Source organism: Ambystoma mexicanum, chromosome 5q, assembly GCF_040938575.1.
Source record: "Ambystoma mexicanum isolate Mex_15411 chromosome 5q, UKY_AmexF1_1, whole genome shotgun sequence".
NCBI lineage: Eukaryota > Metazoa > Chordata > Amphibia > Caudata > Ambystomatidae > Ambystoma > Ambystoma mexicanum.
The window spans coordinates 1,135,821,980-1,135,839,306 of record NC_090933.1 but is presented as its reverse complement, the minus strand read 5'-3'; the positions used below and the strand labels follow the sequence as shown (position 1 = coordinate 1,135,839,306).

At 44.9% G+C, this 17,327-nt stretch overlaps 1 protein-coding gene across 1 annotated transcript in view; it reads left to right on the top strand.

Moving 5' to 3' along the window:
• LOC138498361 (extracellular calcium-sensing receptor-like) overlaps positions 1-16,094 on the top strand; it is a 316,510-nt gene extending 300,416 nt beyond the window's left edge. Inside the window, exons 11-12 of the mRNA XM_069622146.1 lie at positions 14,672-15,559; positions 16,081-16,094. Of these exons, the coding sequence (XP_069478247.1) occupies positions 14,672-15,559; positions 16,081-16,094 (902 nt within the window). The remainder of the gene's footprint in view (positions 1-14,671; positions 15,560-16,080) is intronic.
• Positions 16,095-17,327: the final 1,233 nt, after the last annotated feature.

The following is a 17,327-nucleotide window of genomic DNA, read 5'->3' as shown; positions in this document are numbered from 1 at the left end:
CAAAAAGAATTGAACCCTACCTACCTACCTACCTAAATATATAACTATATACAAATTTGGGTGGCATTGTCCATTGACCACAAATAAAAGGAAAATGAAAGGAAACCTAACTCTAAAAACTATTTACAAGGGCAGCGGGCTAGTCCGACGGCTCACTTTTGGATGTCCCGGGCCAGGGCATCATCAAACTCCTGCTCAATGTCCTGGAGGCGGTCCTCTTCCATGGCCCCGAGGGTTTGCAGGGACGACGACATGTTCACCTCCAACTCCCTGCGAATTGCCTCGAGGCACTCGGCCCGCCTCAGGGCCCTCCGCATGTAGTTCTCCTCCCTGACCATCATGAGCCATGCCTCTTCTGCCCGCTGCCGCTCCCCATCTATGGCATGGCCTAACCACTGCCACACGGAAGACACTTCCAGTCCTGGGTCCTCTTGCCCTCTGGCCGATGCCTGCCCCTCCGATGTCGAAGGCCCGAGCCATGATGGCTCCCACCTTGTTGCTGCTGCCACCTTGAGCTCCACCAAGCTGGCTGTGTTGGTCGGGCCAGGTCCACAGGGGGCCCTGGTGGAATCTGGGCAGGAAGACGGCGTGGAGAATGACTGGCGCATAGTCTCCACAGAGGAGGAGAGGTCCGCCAGAGTGTGCGACACATGTAGGGATTCACCAACCAGGACGGAGCCCATACATTCGTTGGACCCCTCGTCCACAGGTAGTGGAGAGGCAGATGACATGGCACTCTCCCCTACCTGTGGACGGGCCTGGGACAGGGCCTCCCTGCTGGTGCATGGTGGTGCAGTCACAGGATCAGGGACAGCGACATACACAGGCCCCTCCGCAGTGACCTGTGCTGCCCCCTGACCTTGGCCCTGGACCCGCAAATATCCATTATGATAACCTATGGAGAATAACTAAAACAGGTATCAGTACAATCTGTAATCAGGCCTTTAGGAAGTACCTGGCTAATATATCTTCTTGGAACATGTGTTTTTCTGTTGATGTTGTAATATCAGTCAATGTGAGAATAATGCTTGTGCTAAAGCAAACTGCATTTTTCTAACTTAATTTATCGCTATAGAAAACAAAGGCAAACGCTCCAAACCCAAAGCCCACATTGGGAACTACAGTCCCCATGATGCTTGGGAACAAAGGTACACGTGACTACGCTCTAAATATACGTAAAACAAAAACTTTTTTGAAAATATATTCCATGTAAATTTAGAAATTTGGAAATAATGACATCGATAAGTAAACTGTTCGCCATGATATTCCAGGCTGTAAAATTTGGCAAATAATAACCAAGGCAAAGTAAATAAACCCTAAGCCAGTATTGTGAACTACAGTTCCCATGAGGCTTTTGAGAACAAGGCTACATGGACGAGTCTTTTCATTACTCCCACCTAAACATTTAAGACGTTTTTTTCTTGCCATAGACCACTGTGTAGGACTAAGCAATAATATTCACATAGAATTATTTTGTACGAGAAACGGATTACTTACTGTTAAACAATACAAATGAGATCGTAAGGTAAAACCTTTCCCAAAAAATGGGCAACGGCATTTCGTGACCAAAAATGAAAGAAGGACAAATGGTTGCCGTGGTTACAATATATATACACTTCACGGCAACCACAGCAAGCTCTCAGAAGGGACATGATGCGTGATGCAGAAGACATGAATTTGTAGGTAAGCCCTAGCAGACAGTGCGAGACCACCCGTTTTCACTTCCAATTAGGTTTAGATCCGCATGAAGAGTAGGCGGTTTCTACCACTGTTGCTATTCGCAATACGGAAAGTTAAAATAAAAGGAACATTAAGACAATGCAATGTAACTCCTCTTAAAGGAAAACGTGTTAAAGGTAACCGCTACGCAATGATTAGGTGGATTTTTCTTTACAACAAATGCATCTAAGTTGTCAGATATGTAACTAATTAGACTGGGAGTTTACACAGAGAAACTAACGCATCATTAACTATTCTTTACCGTTACAAGCACCGGCTATGTTGCGAGTCTGATGGGACTCTTCACTCAATCGGATACGTTAATAGAGACTTCTTTGAACACCAAAAGATAGGTAAGCGCTTTTCTTAAGACATCTTAAAAATAAGATAGTTAAGCATTTATAGTTGTCCTAACTTCACCCTCACAAGCTTTTTTGTTCTTTTTCTTTTTACCACAATGTCTTCTCATCCCTACCTTTCCTCTGCTCATATATCAACAACACAACTGGCCGCCATGATGGTATGTGTTAACATTTTACATTACGTGAATTCCTTGATACTTTATTCCTTTTCATTGTGTGTCTTTGATTGCCCCAAATGTTGGAAAATGATTTATCTTATTTTCCATATGGGGAAACAAAATGTAATGCATATGATGACCAATATGAATATATTTTACTTTCACAATGGGCCTCATTACGAGTCCTGGTGGTAACCGAGGTGGTAAAACCACCTGGTAACCGCCGGACTCGTATTACCATTCCGCCTCTGTGATTCCCGGAATTACCGGGGCATTACAACCCCGGTTTCCCGGGAATCACGGAGGCGGAATGGTGTTAATCCCCATTCCCATTGAATCCTATTGGACTCAATGGGAATGGGGATCATGGAAACACAGGCAGCATCTCGTAATGCTGCCGGTGTTTACTCGTCCACCTGCAGGCGGGCGGTGTTAAACCCGCCAGGTCAGACCTTGCGGGAACATCACCTCCCGCATGCAGGAGTTGTGATCGCCCGGCATGGAAACAACGGTGGTGGCGATTTTACTGCCACCGTTGTTTCCATACCGGGCGATTTGTAATGAGGTCCAATATGTTGTGTATAATTTTGCATGAATACAGCAACTTGTACCTTATTGGCCATATTTGAAAAAGGCACGTTAAGGGTGCCGAAACACGTGTTATCACTATGGCCCACTAATAAAATAAGGGAAAAAAATGACTATGGGCCACTAATAAAATATGGGAAAAAAGCTAAATCTATGTGTGGCACAGTAATAGATGTATGCAGAATCCCCTTTTCTCTCAGCTTTGAAGTTGCTGGTGTTGAGTTAACTTTGTTATGTTTATATTTATATGAAAAAGAGTTCAAGTGGATTGGGCAGCAGTATAGCACAACGTAATGTTAAATTTTGCTTCTTTTTCAATACGTTCATGGAAGGGAGTGCTAGCCAATTAGGATGCTTGGAACATTGGCTGTATTCTCTGGTATAAGTCTTGGTGTCTCTTTTTTACGATTAAACACCCTTAGCACCTGCATGATGGTAAAATTGGTTAATCAAAAATATACATATATATATATTACCTTGCGGTGTGGTGCTGTGCCGTACTTTCTGAAGTCTGTTTTTTCTCTGTTGATAATGTAACAGTCATCAATAGAGAACATGGATTTGAAGAAGTAGGGCGTGGACTTTTCCAACTAACCAACCCTTAGCAACTGCATGCTTCTAAGGGTATTCAATTAAAAAAATAAAATCTATATAACCTTGTTGTGTGGTGTAGCATTGTGCTGTGCTGTACTTTCTGAAGTCTGTTTCTTTGCTGATGATGTCACGTTCATCAACAGAGAAAATGGATTTGAGGAAGTAGGGCATGGCGCCAAAGTGTACCGCAAGGTGTGTTTTCTTTCTTCAGTTAAACCCCCATAGCACCTGAATGGTGTTAAGGGTGTTTAAAAGGGTGTTTAAGGGAGGTTTCTAGACAAGTCTGATCCATGAAAGTCTCATCAAAACAGGTTCACCCCTGTTCCTCCAAAACCATCAAGGACCACATTGACACCCTGACCCCTGCTCTGGTTGACTTCTGCAACTGCTCCTTTGCCACTGGAGTCTTCCCTTCCACCCTGAAGAACTCCCTTGTGCACCCTCTTCTTAAGAAACCATCTGCCAACCGGTCCTGCCCGGCTAACTATCGCCCAATTGCCAGCTTAATCTTCAGACTGAATCTGCTGGTTGTCTCCATGACCAACTGTCTGGCTTCAGAGCTGCCAGAAGCATGAAAAGTGATCTCCTGAACATCTGTGAAGACCTGCTCTCCAACCTCGATTCCAACACCCCCTGTGTCCTCATCTTACTTGACCTCTCATCTGCCTTAGACATGGTCAACAATGCCATCCTGCTCAACCGTCTCTGTGATAACCTGGATATCACCAATCAGGCCCTCGCTAGGCTGACTTCTTTCCTCTCTGATCGACCCTCCCAGGTCCAACTTGGGTCCTACCTCGCCTCTATCTTTAGCTCTACCTGTGGTGTTCCCCAGGGGTCTAAACTCTCTCCCTGCCTGTTCAACCAATACCTGGCACTTCTTTCCCACTGCATTGCCGCTCTCTGCCCCAACTTTCAGTGCTACGTGGATGACACTCAACTCATTTTCAGGCTCCCTTCAGCCACCTCTTCTCCTTCTCTCATCTCTGGCTGTCTGTCTGCTATCCAGGCATGGTGTGCCGCCAATGATCTCTGCTTTAATGCAAGTAAGACCGAGATTCTCCTCATCGGCACACCTGCTCCCTCCTTTCCTGTCACTCTCTGGCTAGCCTCTTGTGGCCCTCTTCCTGCTCCCACCTGTGAGGCTAAAAATCTCAGTGTCATCTTTGTATCCACACTCTCCTTCTCTCCTCACATCTCCGACGTCTCTAAGAAGTCACACTACCAGCTGTATTCTTCCTTTCCTCTCCTTCCCCCAGAAGCTCACTATCTCCAGAGCTCTGGTTCTCTCTAGGCTGGACTACTGCAACAGCCGCTTTCTAAATATGCCTGCCTCTACTCTCCGTCCTCTGCAACTCATCCAAAACAGGACAGCGAGACTTGTACTTGGCCTCAAGCCCAGGGATCGTATCCCTCCAAGACTGAAATCTCTGCACTGGCTCCCAGTGGTGGCGAGGATTCAGTTCAAAACCCTCTGCATTGTCCACAAAGCCTTCTGGGGCAGGGGGCCTCAGTACCTTCAACTCTCCCTAAATATCTTCCTTCTCCAGCTCTTCGCTCATCCACCTGCAACTCCGTCAGGGTCAGTCGCTTCTCCAAGCAACGAGTTGGTGGTATATCTCTTTCTTCGGCTGGGGCCTCCAGCTGGAATAGCCTCCCTGCCTCTCTGAAACTTGCGGAGAACCACCTCTGGTTCCGGAAGCACCTCAAAACCTTCCTCTTTGTTTTTGCTTTCTCTCCTCCTCTCCCCTGCTGATCTCCTAGCTGAAACTGCACTGGTTACCTGGCTACCCTCTGATCTCAGGTCCAGGTCCCTTCCCTTCCAGTTGCATACCTGCACTGCCCCCCTTTCAACCCATGCACTCTGGGGCTGTTTCTGTATCCCTACAGCCCCCTACCAGCACTTGACACCTGATGTCTGCACTTAGCCTTGCACTTGCCACCAGCTGGCCGCATTTTTTATTTATTGTTTTATTTATTTGACTGTTTATCCTATGTACTGCACTGCCCCCTCCCCTTTCCCCCTGCACGTTTCCCCCTCCCCCGCACTTGCACAATCTCAATGTCAATGTCAATGTCAAGAATGTTGTCTCTGTCTTCCCTCTGTTCCCCCTCCCTTGCCTCGTCGCTCCTTGAAAAACTTGTGTATAGGCGCGTTATAAATGCCATATCATATCATATTATATCATATCAATTAAAACAACATATATATATATATATATATATATATATATATATATATATATAGCCTTGTGGTGTGGCAGTGTGCCATGCCGTACTTTCTGAAGTCAATTTTCCTGTTGATGATGTCACGGTCATCAAACGAGAGCACTTACTTCAGGAACTAGGGCGTGGTGCTGAGGTGCACTGCAAGGTAAGTGTGAGGTATTTTTCCAATTAAGCACCCTTAGCACCTACGTGGTGCTAAAGGTGTTCAATTAAAAATATATATACATTCTCATGCAATTAAATCCACGGCAGCGGGATGAGACTGCTGGTAATGATACTGGTGCCTACGTTAAGGGACGCTTGTTTCATTTGGCTTTTTAACTTGGTCAGCGGGAGATTACCTGCAGGGTTAGCTCGTTGCTGTGGTGCTTAATATTAAACCCACTTCTCCCAGCTTAGATCTTTCTTTGACGTTGCATTGTGGTTCTATAAAAGAACTGTTGTGGTGTTAAGGAGGGTATGAATGGGGGAGGGAATGGATGTAGAAAAGATAATTGTAAAGTAGATGCATACATTTTTTACCAAAAAATATCTATAACCCTGCAGTTTCCTCTCCTGCTCTTATTAGACACTTGCTGTCTGCACTTCTAACACTCGCAATTGCCACCCATTGGCTGCACTACTTGTTGTTTCCTGATTCCTTGTTCTGCACTTGTCCATCCTCCCACCCCCCAGCACTTCTACCCTCCCCGCTACCCTGCACTTGCGCAATCTGAACGTCACTAGGCCTAGTAAGATAAGTGTTTTTGTCCTCCCTCACTTTCCCCTCCCTTGCCTTGTTGCCCCTTGAAACACTTGTGCATAGGCATGTTATAAATGCCATATCAGATCATATCATATCATACAAGTTTAATATTATTTTGTTTTTTTAGGTACAGTTAGGTAAAAACAAACCTGAAAAAGGAGTAAAAAAACTCTCAAAAAGCAAAACAAAATTACTGGCAATAACACTCATGCTCCACCCAGGCATCCTCAATTGCCTCAAAACTTGTTGCATTTAGTGCTATTGGCATACAGCACTTTTTGCAGCTGAAGGCACCACCTACTGGAGACTTGCATTGGCATGGAGGTCCAAAGCTGGGGCGGCACAGGCGACATTCCCATCATAAGTGCCATATGAAGTCGGTGTGAGAAGTCTGGCACATGACACAGCTGGTGATGATGGTCCTGCTTCCTCCAAAAATTCTACAGGTGCTGAAGCTGCGCCACCTTAACTATGATGCCCCACTGCGCACTGATGATATCACATGTGACATCACTTATGGAATAATGAGTGACATCACTGATACAGCAGATCATGTGTGCAAGAAAGAGAGATGCAACATTTGAAATGCATGTTTCTGCATATAAGGCTAGATTCATCTTGGTTGGAGTACCAGTAATGTCGCTAATGGTGCCATATGTGATATCATCAGTTATGTAATTTGTAATGTCAGCAGTGTGCTTAGGCCCTGTGCAACGAAGGCATCATAGTTAAGGTGGCGCAGCTTCAGCACCTGCTGAATTTCAGGGGTTTTATGGCATTAAATCAGCAGTTCAAAGTCACATCAACTAACGTTTTTCCACCAAATTTCAAGGGTTATGTTGCATCAGAAAGTTTCACCTTTATGTCCCTTCAACTAAAGTTTTATTTTCCTGATGTTCAATGGTTTTGTTGCACTGAACGTATTCACCTTAACTGTCCCTTAGCTAATGTTTTTTCACTGAATTAATATGTATTACACGGCTCGCGGTAGTTATGGTTAAGTTGCTAAACCCATAGGAAGATCACTTTTTGGCGCTTTATAACTTTGCTCCCTTTGGACGAATATAGCTAAAACTTTGCCAAAAAAGTAAATGGGTCCCGCTTGGAAAGTTGCATGAGATTTCGTTGGGGGGGCAAAGTTATAGGTGTGTTCCCAAAAAATGAATGTTTTCCATAGACACAATGGGCCTCATTACGACCCAGGCGGTAAGGGGTTAACGGCAGCGTTAACAGCGCCGACCCTTACCGCCTGAGTACGAGGTCCCTTAGCGCCATGGCGCTTTTAACACCTGCTTTTAGCAGGTGTTAAAATCCATGGCGCTAAGGGACCATGGAGTTAATTACGCCACCGTAATTTACGGTGGCGTAATTAACGCCTTCCCCACTCCCATTATACCCTATGGGGCAAAAATGGGAATGGGGAAGGGTAAATGGGGATTGGGGACTTACCGCCCCGCCAAGGTCGGAATGGGGCGGTAAGTCCGCCAACCACCATGGCGTAAACGTAGTTTACGCCATGGTGGTAAAGTCACGGCCCAGGCGGTAACTTACCGCCTGGGTCGTAATGAGGCCCAATGGGTGAAATCTTTGCGCATACCTACAGGCCGAACGGCTGGACGGATTTTAACCAAATTTGTGGCAGGAGAGGGGGCTTGGTTCAGAAAGCATGCTTTTGTGTGTTTGGTGGAAATCCAAGCAGTACTTTTCTTGAAAAGAACTGAAATGGACGTCTCAAAAAATGTGTGCTATCTGGCTCCGCTCCACGGACCCATTTGCCTATTCGCTCCGTGGACAAAAGTCTCATTGGCTTGCACTACACCGTGATGTCGGCAAACATTGGACGCAGTTGGTGGTTGGCTGGAGTGAAGCTGCTTTTCTCATGCATCCCACCAAGAAAAGTATGGGACTATTTGAATGCATTTTGCCGCCAGCCAGAGCTCGGAAGGTGTCTTATCAACAGAAGCATGTATGATTTCATGAGTGCTGCAGGGATGTTTTCCTGTGACAATGACATTATTGGTCCTCGAAATGTGCACGTTTTCAATGCAAATGGAATTTCTTTGTCCATCGATGGCACTGTTACTTTGTTTTACAATCTACAGGCTGCCTTGAAGACGCTATTGTAAGAATGTGAGGAGGAGAAGAAAATAAAAACCTGTATAAACACCAAACAAAAAAGGAGCTTTTTTGCAAGCACCAAAAAAGAAAAAAAGAAAAATGTTATTTTCAGTGCCACCACTACAAAAGAAATCACCTACCCTGGTTGAAATTCATCCACCCACTCCCGCACGCACACAGCAGGAAAAGTCAGCTGACATCTCAGCAGGTCTAGGATTACACGTGCCACATCTGGGGCTTTTGAGGATGGTGGCGATGGAAATGGGACTGTGTAGGCTAAAGGATTGCTTAGTAAGGTTTCTGCGTGTGGTGTGTACACAGAGAGTGCTGTAGAAGGTGTATCTGTAGAGAGGGAGGCAGAAGCGTTCGCTTGTGGCTGTGTGTTGCAGGAGTCAGACTGTAAGCATTTTGGGGGAGTCCTATATACATTGGTTGCCAGTGAATGCAAAACACTGTGCAGTGGCTGTTCATTTTGGATTCTATCATGTGGATGCGCACTGGTATGGAGTGCCTGCAATAAAGTGGCTGAGTGTGGGTCCTCTTTGTGGCATTTTGGTGACGCACGATCATCCACACAATAAATGTTTTCATTGTGGAGGGAAAAGTTTAGGACATGTTACCGGCATTTCTCTGCAGTTTGCGATGAAGGATGCACTTGGGCAGGTCATGCGTATGTCTCCAAACTACTGCATAATTTTTTGTACCATTACGCAGGTACGACTGTGGCTGTGATCCTCTTAATTTGGTCCAGAAATGGAGAAAGTAAGGCACATTGCCAAGAAGGCTATATGTGCCTTTTTCAGACATGTGACAATGGGCCTCATTATAAGTTTGCCGGTAGCTATGCCCTTATTAAGGGCACGGCTACCGCCAAACTCGCTACCGGCCCCGCCACCTGCGAATGGGCCGGTAATTGCCCATTCGCGGGTGCCGGTATGGCCAGCCTCCCGATCCCCATTCTGTCCAGAAGGGCAGAATGGGAGTCGGGAGCATGGTTGCACCAGCACCGTTCATAACGGTGCCAGTACAATCACGAGTTCCACTTGCGGGTGCCGGTCTGCATGCCTGTTCAGACCATGCATGCAGTCCGGCACCAGCAAGCAGGACTCGTAATGTGGCGGAGAGGTAACAATGGCGCCGGTAGCACTACCGGCGCCGTGATTGCCTTTTCGCCACATTCATAATGAGGCCCAATGTCCTACATCTACAATGGAAATATTACGTTTCATAGCACGCAAATTTTTCCCACCAATGGTGTTCATCTCCCTGATCCTGGAATTCAGGTTTTTCTGCTATGTATGCAAAATGCATTGCTGCCCTTTTTGGACGAAGAGCACACGTTTCTCAAGTAGGTCTTGCACACTTTAACCCTTTGCAACGCAAACAAACACAAGAAGAACCCTCTTTTTACAGGCTGCTGTTTGTACTCAAACTGACTGCAATGTTTTCTGCAGAGCTACGCCTCCAGCAAGGCGGCCTGCATCCTTTCATTGGCAAATCCATTTTTTACCTCTGAAAGGAGCTTTTTCTAAAATGTTTACCTTATTCCGTTGTTTTGCATGTTCCTTGGTCTTCTAACATACGACACAGAAGTAAAGGAAGGTAACGGAGGGTACGGAAGGACCACCACCCACGAGGATAAAATAGGGCCATTGCAGTTAGAGGAAGATGTTGGGTGGCCTTCACTTAAGTAGACGGCAGTCATTGTCATGCTCCCAGACCGAACATTTCCAAGCACTTCGAAGTTGCTGCCTCCTGCAGAGTATTGCGTCGCCGTACATACACAATATAATGCCCTTTGATACGTAATGGTGTGCTGCGCTGCATTTGGTCTGTAACGGTGCTTTAGGGCTCTGCTGCCCTACAGGAGTGTCCTTGGTGTTGGCAGGAGCAGATGCGAAGAATGGTGTGCAAGACAGTAACCTACTGCACTGTTAGAAGGGCAGTACACTGCACACTGCAGCCTTGTATTTTGCGTTAAGGTGTCATTGCATGCAATAGGGTCACTTGATGGTATGGTATTAGCTGAAGCACCAGCACTGACGGAGATGATTAAAATGTGAAATAGAAGAATGCTTTCAATAAGGACAAACGCAGCTTCATTACGTTCAGCAATAACATAATTATTCAGGCAGCACCACGCAGCCACAGTTCCTTTCAAAACAACACTCATTTGGTTGAGATCCGAAGGTTCTGCTTTTTACTTAGCTGTTGGGACATTTAGTTGTATGGAAGTAACCAAACAGGAACAGCGATGCACTTTTCCAGACTGACTACAGACTGTCACACTTGTAGTGAGAGCCACTCTCTAACACTAGAAACCGCAGGCAAGATCTTGACACTTTTCTTGGTGCTCAGTGCCGAGACGCTGTGTCTGTTTAATGGGACATGGAAGGGCTAACAGCACATTAATCAAAATAATGGGCCATTTAGCACGTCCACCGTACGCTGGAGGATGCTGCTCCTTGCTCGCACTGGGTCTCAGGCAGCCAGGCCTGCTGCAGCCATAATTCGGTAGGTTTGGACAGCAAAATACATAGGCAGTACGAATGCTTTAAAAGCGGTAGCCTACAGCATGATTCAGTAGGGTTGGCGACAGGGGCGGTGTTACCAGTACACAGAGGAGGAAATACATCTCTGCATATCTCTGCATAGCTGTCGAATGGACATATGAGCGCTCCCACTAATTAACAGTGCATTAACAGATGCGGACATGCAGCCATCACTCGAGTCCTACGGATACCTGCATTGTGATTGCACATATGCTGGGCACGTGCAGTCTCCCTAGGAAACCTCCATTTTACCTACCTGCTCCCATATCGCCCACTATTCTGCACCACAGACTCACCATGCAATTTCAACACAAAAGGAAAAGCCACTTACACACTCACCAACACTTTACATGTACATGTTTAATATGCATGATACTTACACCCTACTAGCAAAGGGAAGGGGTCGCACAAATGGATACATACACAGGGGAATTTGGGATGTCAACAGGTTTGTCATGAGGGGAGCCAAGGATTGAGGTCTCATCATAACGTCTCTGCTCACAGGGATGTTGTTGGGGATGGTGCGCTGGGAAATGGGCAAGGGGTAGACTTGAAGGTATAGCAGTAGTATTGCATTTCTCCAATAATATGTCCTTGTACACGACCTTTCAAGGCAGCTAAATCGTTCAGCAATTCTTCTACTTTAATGTTCAGGCTGCATAGGTTGCCGTTTAAAACGTTAGCTTAATTTCCTGTGGCCATATGCTGTACTGCAAGAGGTGCCACATCTGATGCATTGCTTACATTTCCAGTATGTCCTGTTAAAGATACAAATATCTGTTAGGTGTACATGAAGGAATACATATTAACTGTCTTACTTTTCAGAGTGTGCTACGTACCAATGGCGTTACTATCGTTACTCATTTCATGGACAGGGAAATTCTCTGCCAGCCATTTTTGGCTGCTTTGCATTTCTGGGTACAAAAACAACTATCATGTTTTTACACTGTTGCACACTGCACAAGCTGTGCAATTATATGACAAGCTTCAGTGTGCTTACTGCATTGTAGTGACGTTCTGCTCTCAATAATTTGCAGTCCTTACTATGCCATTTCCTTCTTCGTTTCTATGTAAAGCGGAAGTGCGGTAATATTGTTAGACGCATAACTCACTTCGCCTATTGGTGCATTCTATTATGGTGTAGACTCTATGCTTTTGCTCTGTTTGTTTCACAAGTACAGAGTTTGCAAACCTACTCCATTTCTCCTTGCAATGCACATACATGTTGCTGTTTGTACATGTGCCTTCTCTTTGCTGGATGCAACCATTATGTACGAGCACCCCTGCCTTTCTCAGCAGATTGGATGCCACCCGATGTCTGCCAACTGACAGACAGTTTGCAACCACTGTGGCTGTTACTATGGAGCCATTGGAATTCAGTGCAAACACCGTTGTTAAAGGGACGTTATGGTTAAGTTGTGCTACTAGAACCTTATCACCTTTACTGAAAAAACTATGATACAGGAACGTTATACTTAAAGTGCCCTACTAAAAACCTATGAAATTCACTGACAAAAAACGTTGTTAACGGGACGTTACGGTTCAGTTGCCCTAACAAAAACCTATGAAATTCAGTGCAACAACAGTTGTGATGTCATCTTTCATGTCATGGGTGTTAGTCTTAGCAGTGCACAATGGTGGCGCGAGTTATGGTTGCTTAGGTTACCATAACTGGCGAATTTCTGGGGTTTTCGGTTTTACTTGTAACCATAATATGGATAGGTTGTTAGTGCAAAGTAACTATAATGTCCCTTTCAAATGGTTGTTACACTGAATTTCATAGGTTTTTGTTAGGGCAACTGAACAATAACGTCCTGTTAACCATATTTTTTGCCAGTGATATATAGATATGTATCTTTTAAAAAAATACCTTTGGTGATGGGTTTTTTATAAGCATATCCATGCAATGAGTGTGAACTGAAAAATTGGAGCTATTCCCCTTGGGAAATATGTTTTAAGTACTGAATAAAGATGCAGTTATAAATCAAGAAGACCACTTCCCAACACCTATGTGAATGGGAACAAAACCATAGCTGGAGTTGAAGACGAACAAGCCCCTTACCAAGCATTTCTATATTGCTGGATAAAGGTCTTGGGTAGCTGCTTCTAAGTCATACACATTGGGAAGTCCTACTCATCGTACGTCAAGCAGGAAGCAGTGGACATGACCTAGAGCAATGGCAATATACAAGTGCAAAAGGAGGTGCCATACTAGAAATCTTGCAGAAGCGCAAACAAGTTTTCTGGTGCCTGAAAGACAATGGGCCTCATTACGGGTCTGGCGGTAACCCTGCCGGTGCTACTGGCGGGTTGCCGTCGGACCCGTAATATTTTACTGGTGCCTGACTACCCGGTACCACCAGCTCATTTTGAGTCCGGCAGCCCGGGAAGACAGGCGCCGACAAATTTTAAGTCCCCATTCCCTTAGAGTCCTACGGGACACTATGGGGGTGGGGACACGGAAGCACCAGCACCGTTGCTAATGGCATCAGTGCTTCTGTGAAGGGTTTGCCTACCATGACAGCTGCACCCTACAGGGTCAGACCTGTCGGGCACAGCAGCCATGGCAGGCAAACACGTAGTTTGCTTGTCCGGAAATAAGGGTACCGGTGAGCTTACCAGCACCCTTGTTCCCTGACCGGCAAACTTAGAATGAGGCCCCATGGTAAAGGTTTGCATGCTCTGTGACATAAGGTCCCCGGCTCATGGGTCCTTCCCTCTCGACAACCCTGCCCTGAGGATTCAGTGAGACTTCACATCCAGGGAGAAGTTTAAAACTAGTATCAAGGACCCTATAGGATTGGCCAAAGAACAGAAAAAAAGGCAGGGCTTGTATGAAAATATACTCATTATTTACAACCACAATATGTTTTGTAATAACACAAAGCAGTAGGAATCCATCACACAATTGAATGATCAGTCTACTGAACACACTCAGCCAACAGTACCATCCAAGCACCTCCAAGAGGCTCAGTTGAGCTTGCCCCACAGAGGGACAGCCCCATTTTCTTACATGGAGGATACCAGAATGGGGTGGCTGAGAGACACAAGCACAAGGCACGCAGGACACGGTGTTCTTCATCATGAACCAACGACTACAGAGAGAGATAATTGTCTCTGCAAGGTAAGACCAGGACACTTGTGTGTTCTATGGTATTAGGGTAGAGCTGTGGGCATGTGCAGACATGAATCTCCATTTAGTAAGACATGTCTGGGTAAGATATGCCTTCAGACAGACTATCCATTCAAGTGGACTGAGCGGAATGGTAAGTACAAAGCATGGTTACTTCAAGCTATCTCTTTAACTCTTCAGCCCTATTTGTGGATGGCATTTCCACTGATAAGATTGGGGAAGCAATGCAAAAACCTCAATGTAAACTATTTAGGGACAGGAGATATAGCTCCTAACTGCCATATTCGTCCTAATGTCTGTGACAATCTTCGCAATATGGTTCCTCTTTTGCGGATACATTGACACCAATAGGCCACTGGTGTCTTGAGTCAATGGCCATCATAAAATACAATGTTGTCTGTGGCTTTACAAAGTCGACATTGCAATGAAACCATTGAACATATGCTCACAAACGTCCTCTTTTCATTTTCTAGATTCCAATGAGTGCTTGAAGTGCCCAGACCACCATTGGGCTAATGACAGACGGGACATATGCATTCCGAAAACCGTAGAGTTCCTCTCCTTCCAGGATGGTCTGGGAGCTACCTTAGCCACTCTGGCTGCTGTCAGCTGCATCTTTCCTGCCACCATCTTGCTTGTCTTCATCAAGAACCGTGACACTCCTGTAGTGAAAGCCAATAATCGTGAACTCAGCTTCCTACTCCTGATCGCTCTCACCCTGTGCTTCCTCTGCTCCTTGATCTTCATTGGTCAGCCCCAACGCATTACCTGTATATTGCGTCAAACTGCATTTGGCGTCATCTTTGCATTCTGTGTGTCCTGTTTATTGGCAAAAACTATTTTGGTGGTTGTTGCTTTTAATTCCACAAAGCCCAATAGCTCATTGCGGAAATGGATAGGCCATTGGCTTCCAAACCTAATACTTATTTCCTGTACATCGGTCCAAGTTCTTATTTGTTCGGTCTGGTTGGCCATTTCTTCTCCATTCCCCCAATATGATGTGACATCCCACACCAGTATTGTGACCATAAAGTGCAATGAAGGGTCCACCTTGGCATTTTGGTTCATGTTGGGCTACCTGGGCCTCCTGGCTAGTGTGAGTTTTGGGGTAGCCTTCTTGGCCCGCAAGTTGCCTGACAGCTTCAACGAGGCAACCTATATCACCTTCAGCATGCTGGGCTTTGTTTCGGTGTGGGTGTCCTTCATACCAGCCTACGTGAGTACGAAGGGGAAATACATGGTCGCTGTGGAGATATTTGCCATCCTGTCCTCCACCTACGGATTGCTTTGTTGCATATTTATGCCCAAATGTTATATTATATGGTTCAGGCCAGATATGAACAGCAAGGACTATATCTCAGGTAAAGGAAAGACTTCTTTGAAGAAAAATGCCTGATCTTTGTGCTGAAAGGTGTACCTCTGTCAAAATAAATATATAATGCACACACCACAGAGCAACAGTTAATTATTTATTAATTTTAAAGTGAAAAATGTATGTATTTATAGTTTCCAGTTTAAAAGAAAGTAGACATCCTATGAACAATTCTAATGATATTGGTAGGAGGACAATTGTAATGGGACAAGATGAATCAACTCACATTGCCTTTCAAAATAGGCCAGGTGGTTGAAAAATCTGCGTCGTGTACTTGTAATATTTAGGCAAAATAAATAGAAATTAATTTAAGTCTGCTCCACGTGACACATTTGTTTTGGTTATGGTACATAAAATCGTGCAGGCTCCACCCTATGGCCAAATCTAATGCTACAGATAAGAGAGAGAAAAGAAGGGATGTTTGGAAACCGACTATCTCATTGGCATGCAAATGACTCTTGTGCAATGCATTCACCAAAGTTCTTTTTTTTTTGTATTTAATCATTTTAGATTCTTACAAATGAAGAAAAAAACTTTCTTTGCTGACTAAAAGAAGGAAGTGTCATTTCCTGTGTACAAGTAGTTTTCACACACTAGTGTTTGACGAAAGTTCACTTTGCTGAATTTGCAGAGTTTTTTCCAAAGCAATGCTTATTCATTTGGTAGCTGCTATTAGCCATCTCGTTTTGGCACCCGTGATCAGGCGATTCCACCAGATGTTGTTGTCGACAACGTATGAAGATTTGTACACAGGGCCGAGGAAGGCCTCTCTTTCATGGTCAATGGACGGACATGCCATCGAAAGATGCTTGATAGTTTCTCTGGCTTGCGGGTCTCTGCAAAGACTACAAGATTTTTCTTTAGAAGCTGCCCGAATTGCTAGGACTTCCTGGGTAGGTAGGAGGTTTAAACAGGCTTTCAGCAGAGTTCTCATGAGGTGCTTATTAGGATATTTCGTGCAGTATTCCATCGGTTGCTTTAGTTTATTGTAGGCTGGTGGCAAATGAGATAATAGCTTGTTCGAGACAGAGTTGTCGTTTGTTTTTATCCAATCAAGCCATTCCATTTTTGTTTTTATTCTCAATGGATTCTGAATTAGTTCCTCTTCTGAACAGGCTATTTCTCGCAGCGTAAGCTTTGTTTATCAGCCCAGTTGTTTAGGGATTTGTTGCTTCCCTTAGATAATTCTTCGGAGATCATCTTGTATATTTCCAGACTGTCTTGGTTTCGTATTTTCCTATAGAGCGGAATCGTACTCTGCGCGACAACTGCCTCTATGGAGAGCAACCCCAGTTCGCGTCTTTTGGGTGCCACAGGTGTCGATTTAGGCAACCTTCTAGTTTTGTCCATAGGGTCGTTGGAATTGAGAGATTGCCATCGATGCCATATGTCTAAGTTGGAATTATTTTAGACTTGTAAAATTGGATTGCTGGAAGAAGGCTGAATTTGCCGTATTTCTATCAACAGCGTGTAGTTGGGCTGTTAGGTTTTTTGTTTTCGACCACAGGGATTTTTGCATGCTTAGAGATTTTTTCGACTGTCAATGACGACTCCCAGATATTTGAATGATGGAACGATTTCAATTTTTGATTGGTTCAAAAACCACTTCAATGATTCTTTTTTTTTTATTCCTGTGCTTTTGCAGAATTAGTATTTTTGTTTTAGAGTTGTTAATCTCCAGATTATTCTCCTTTGTGTACTTGTGCAGATTGTCCAGCTGGCTTTAAAGGCCCACTTGGGTATGGTCCAAAATAATG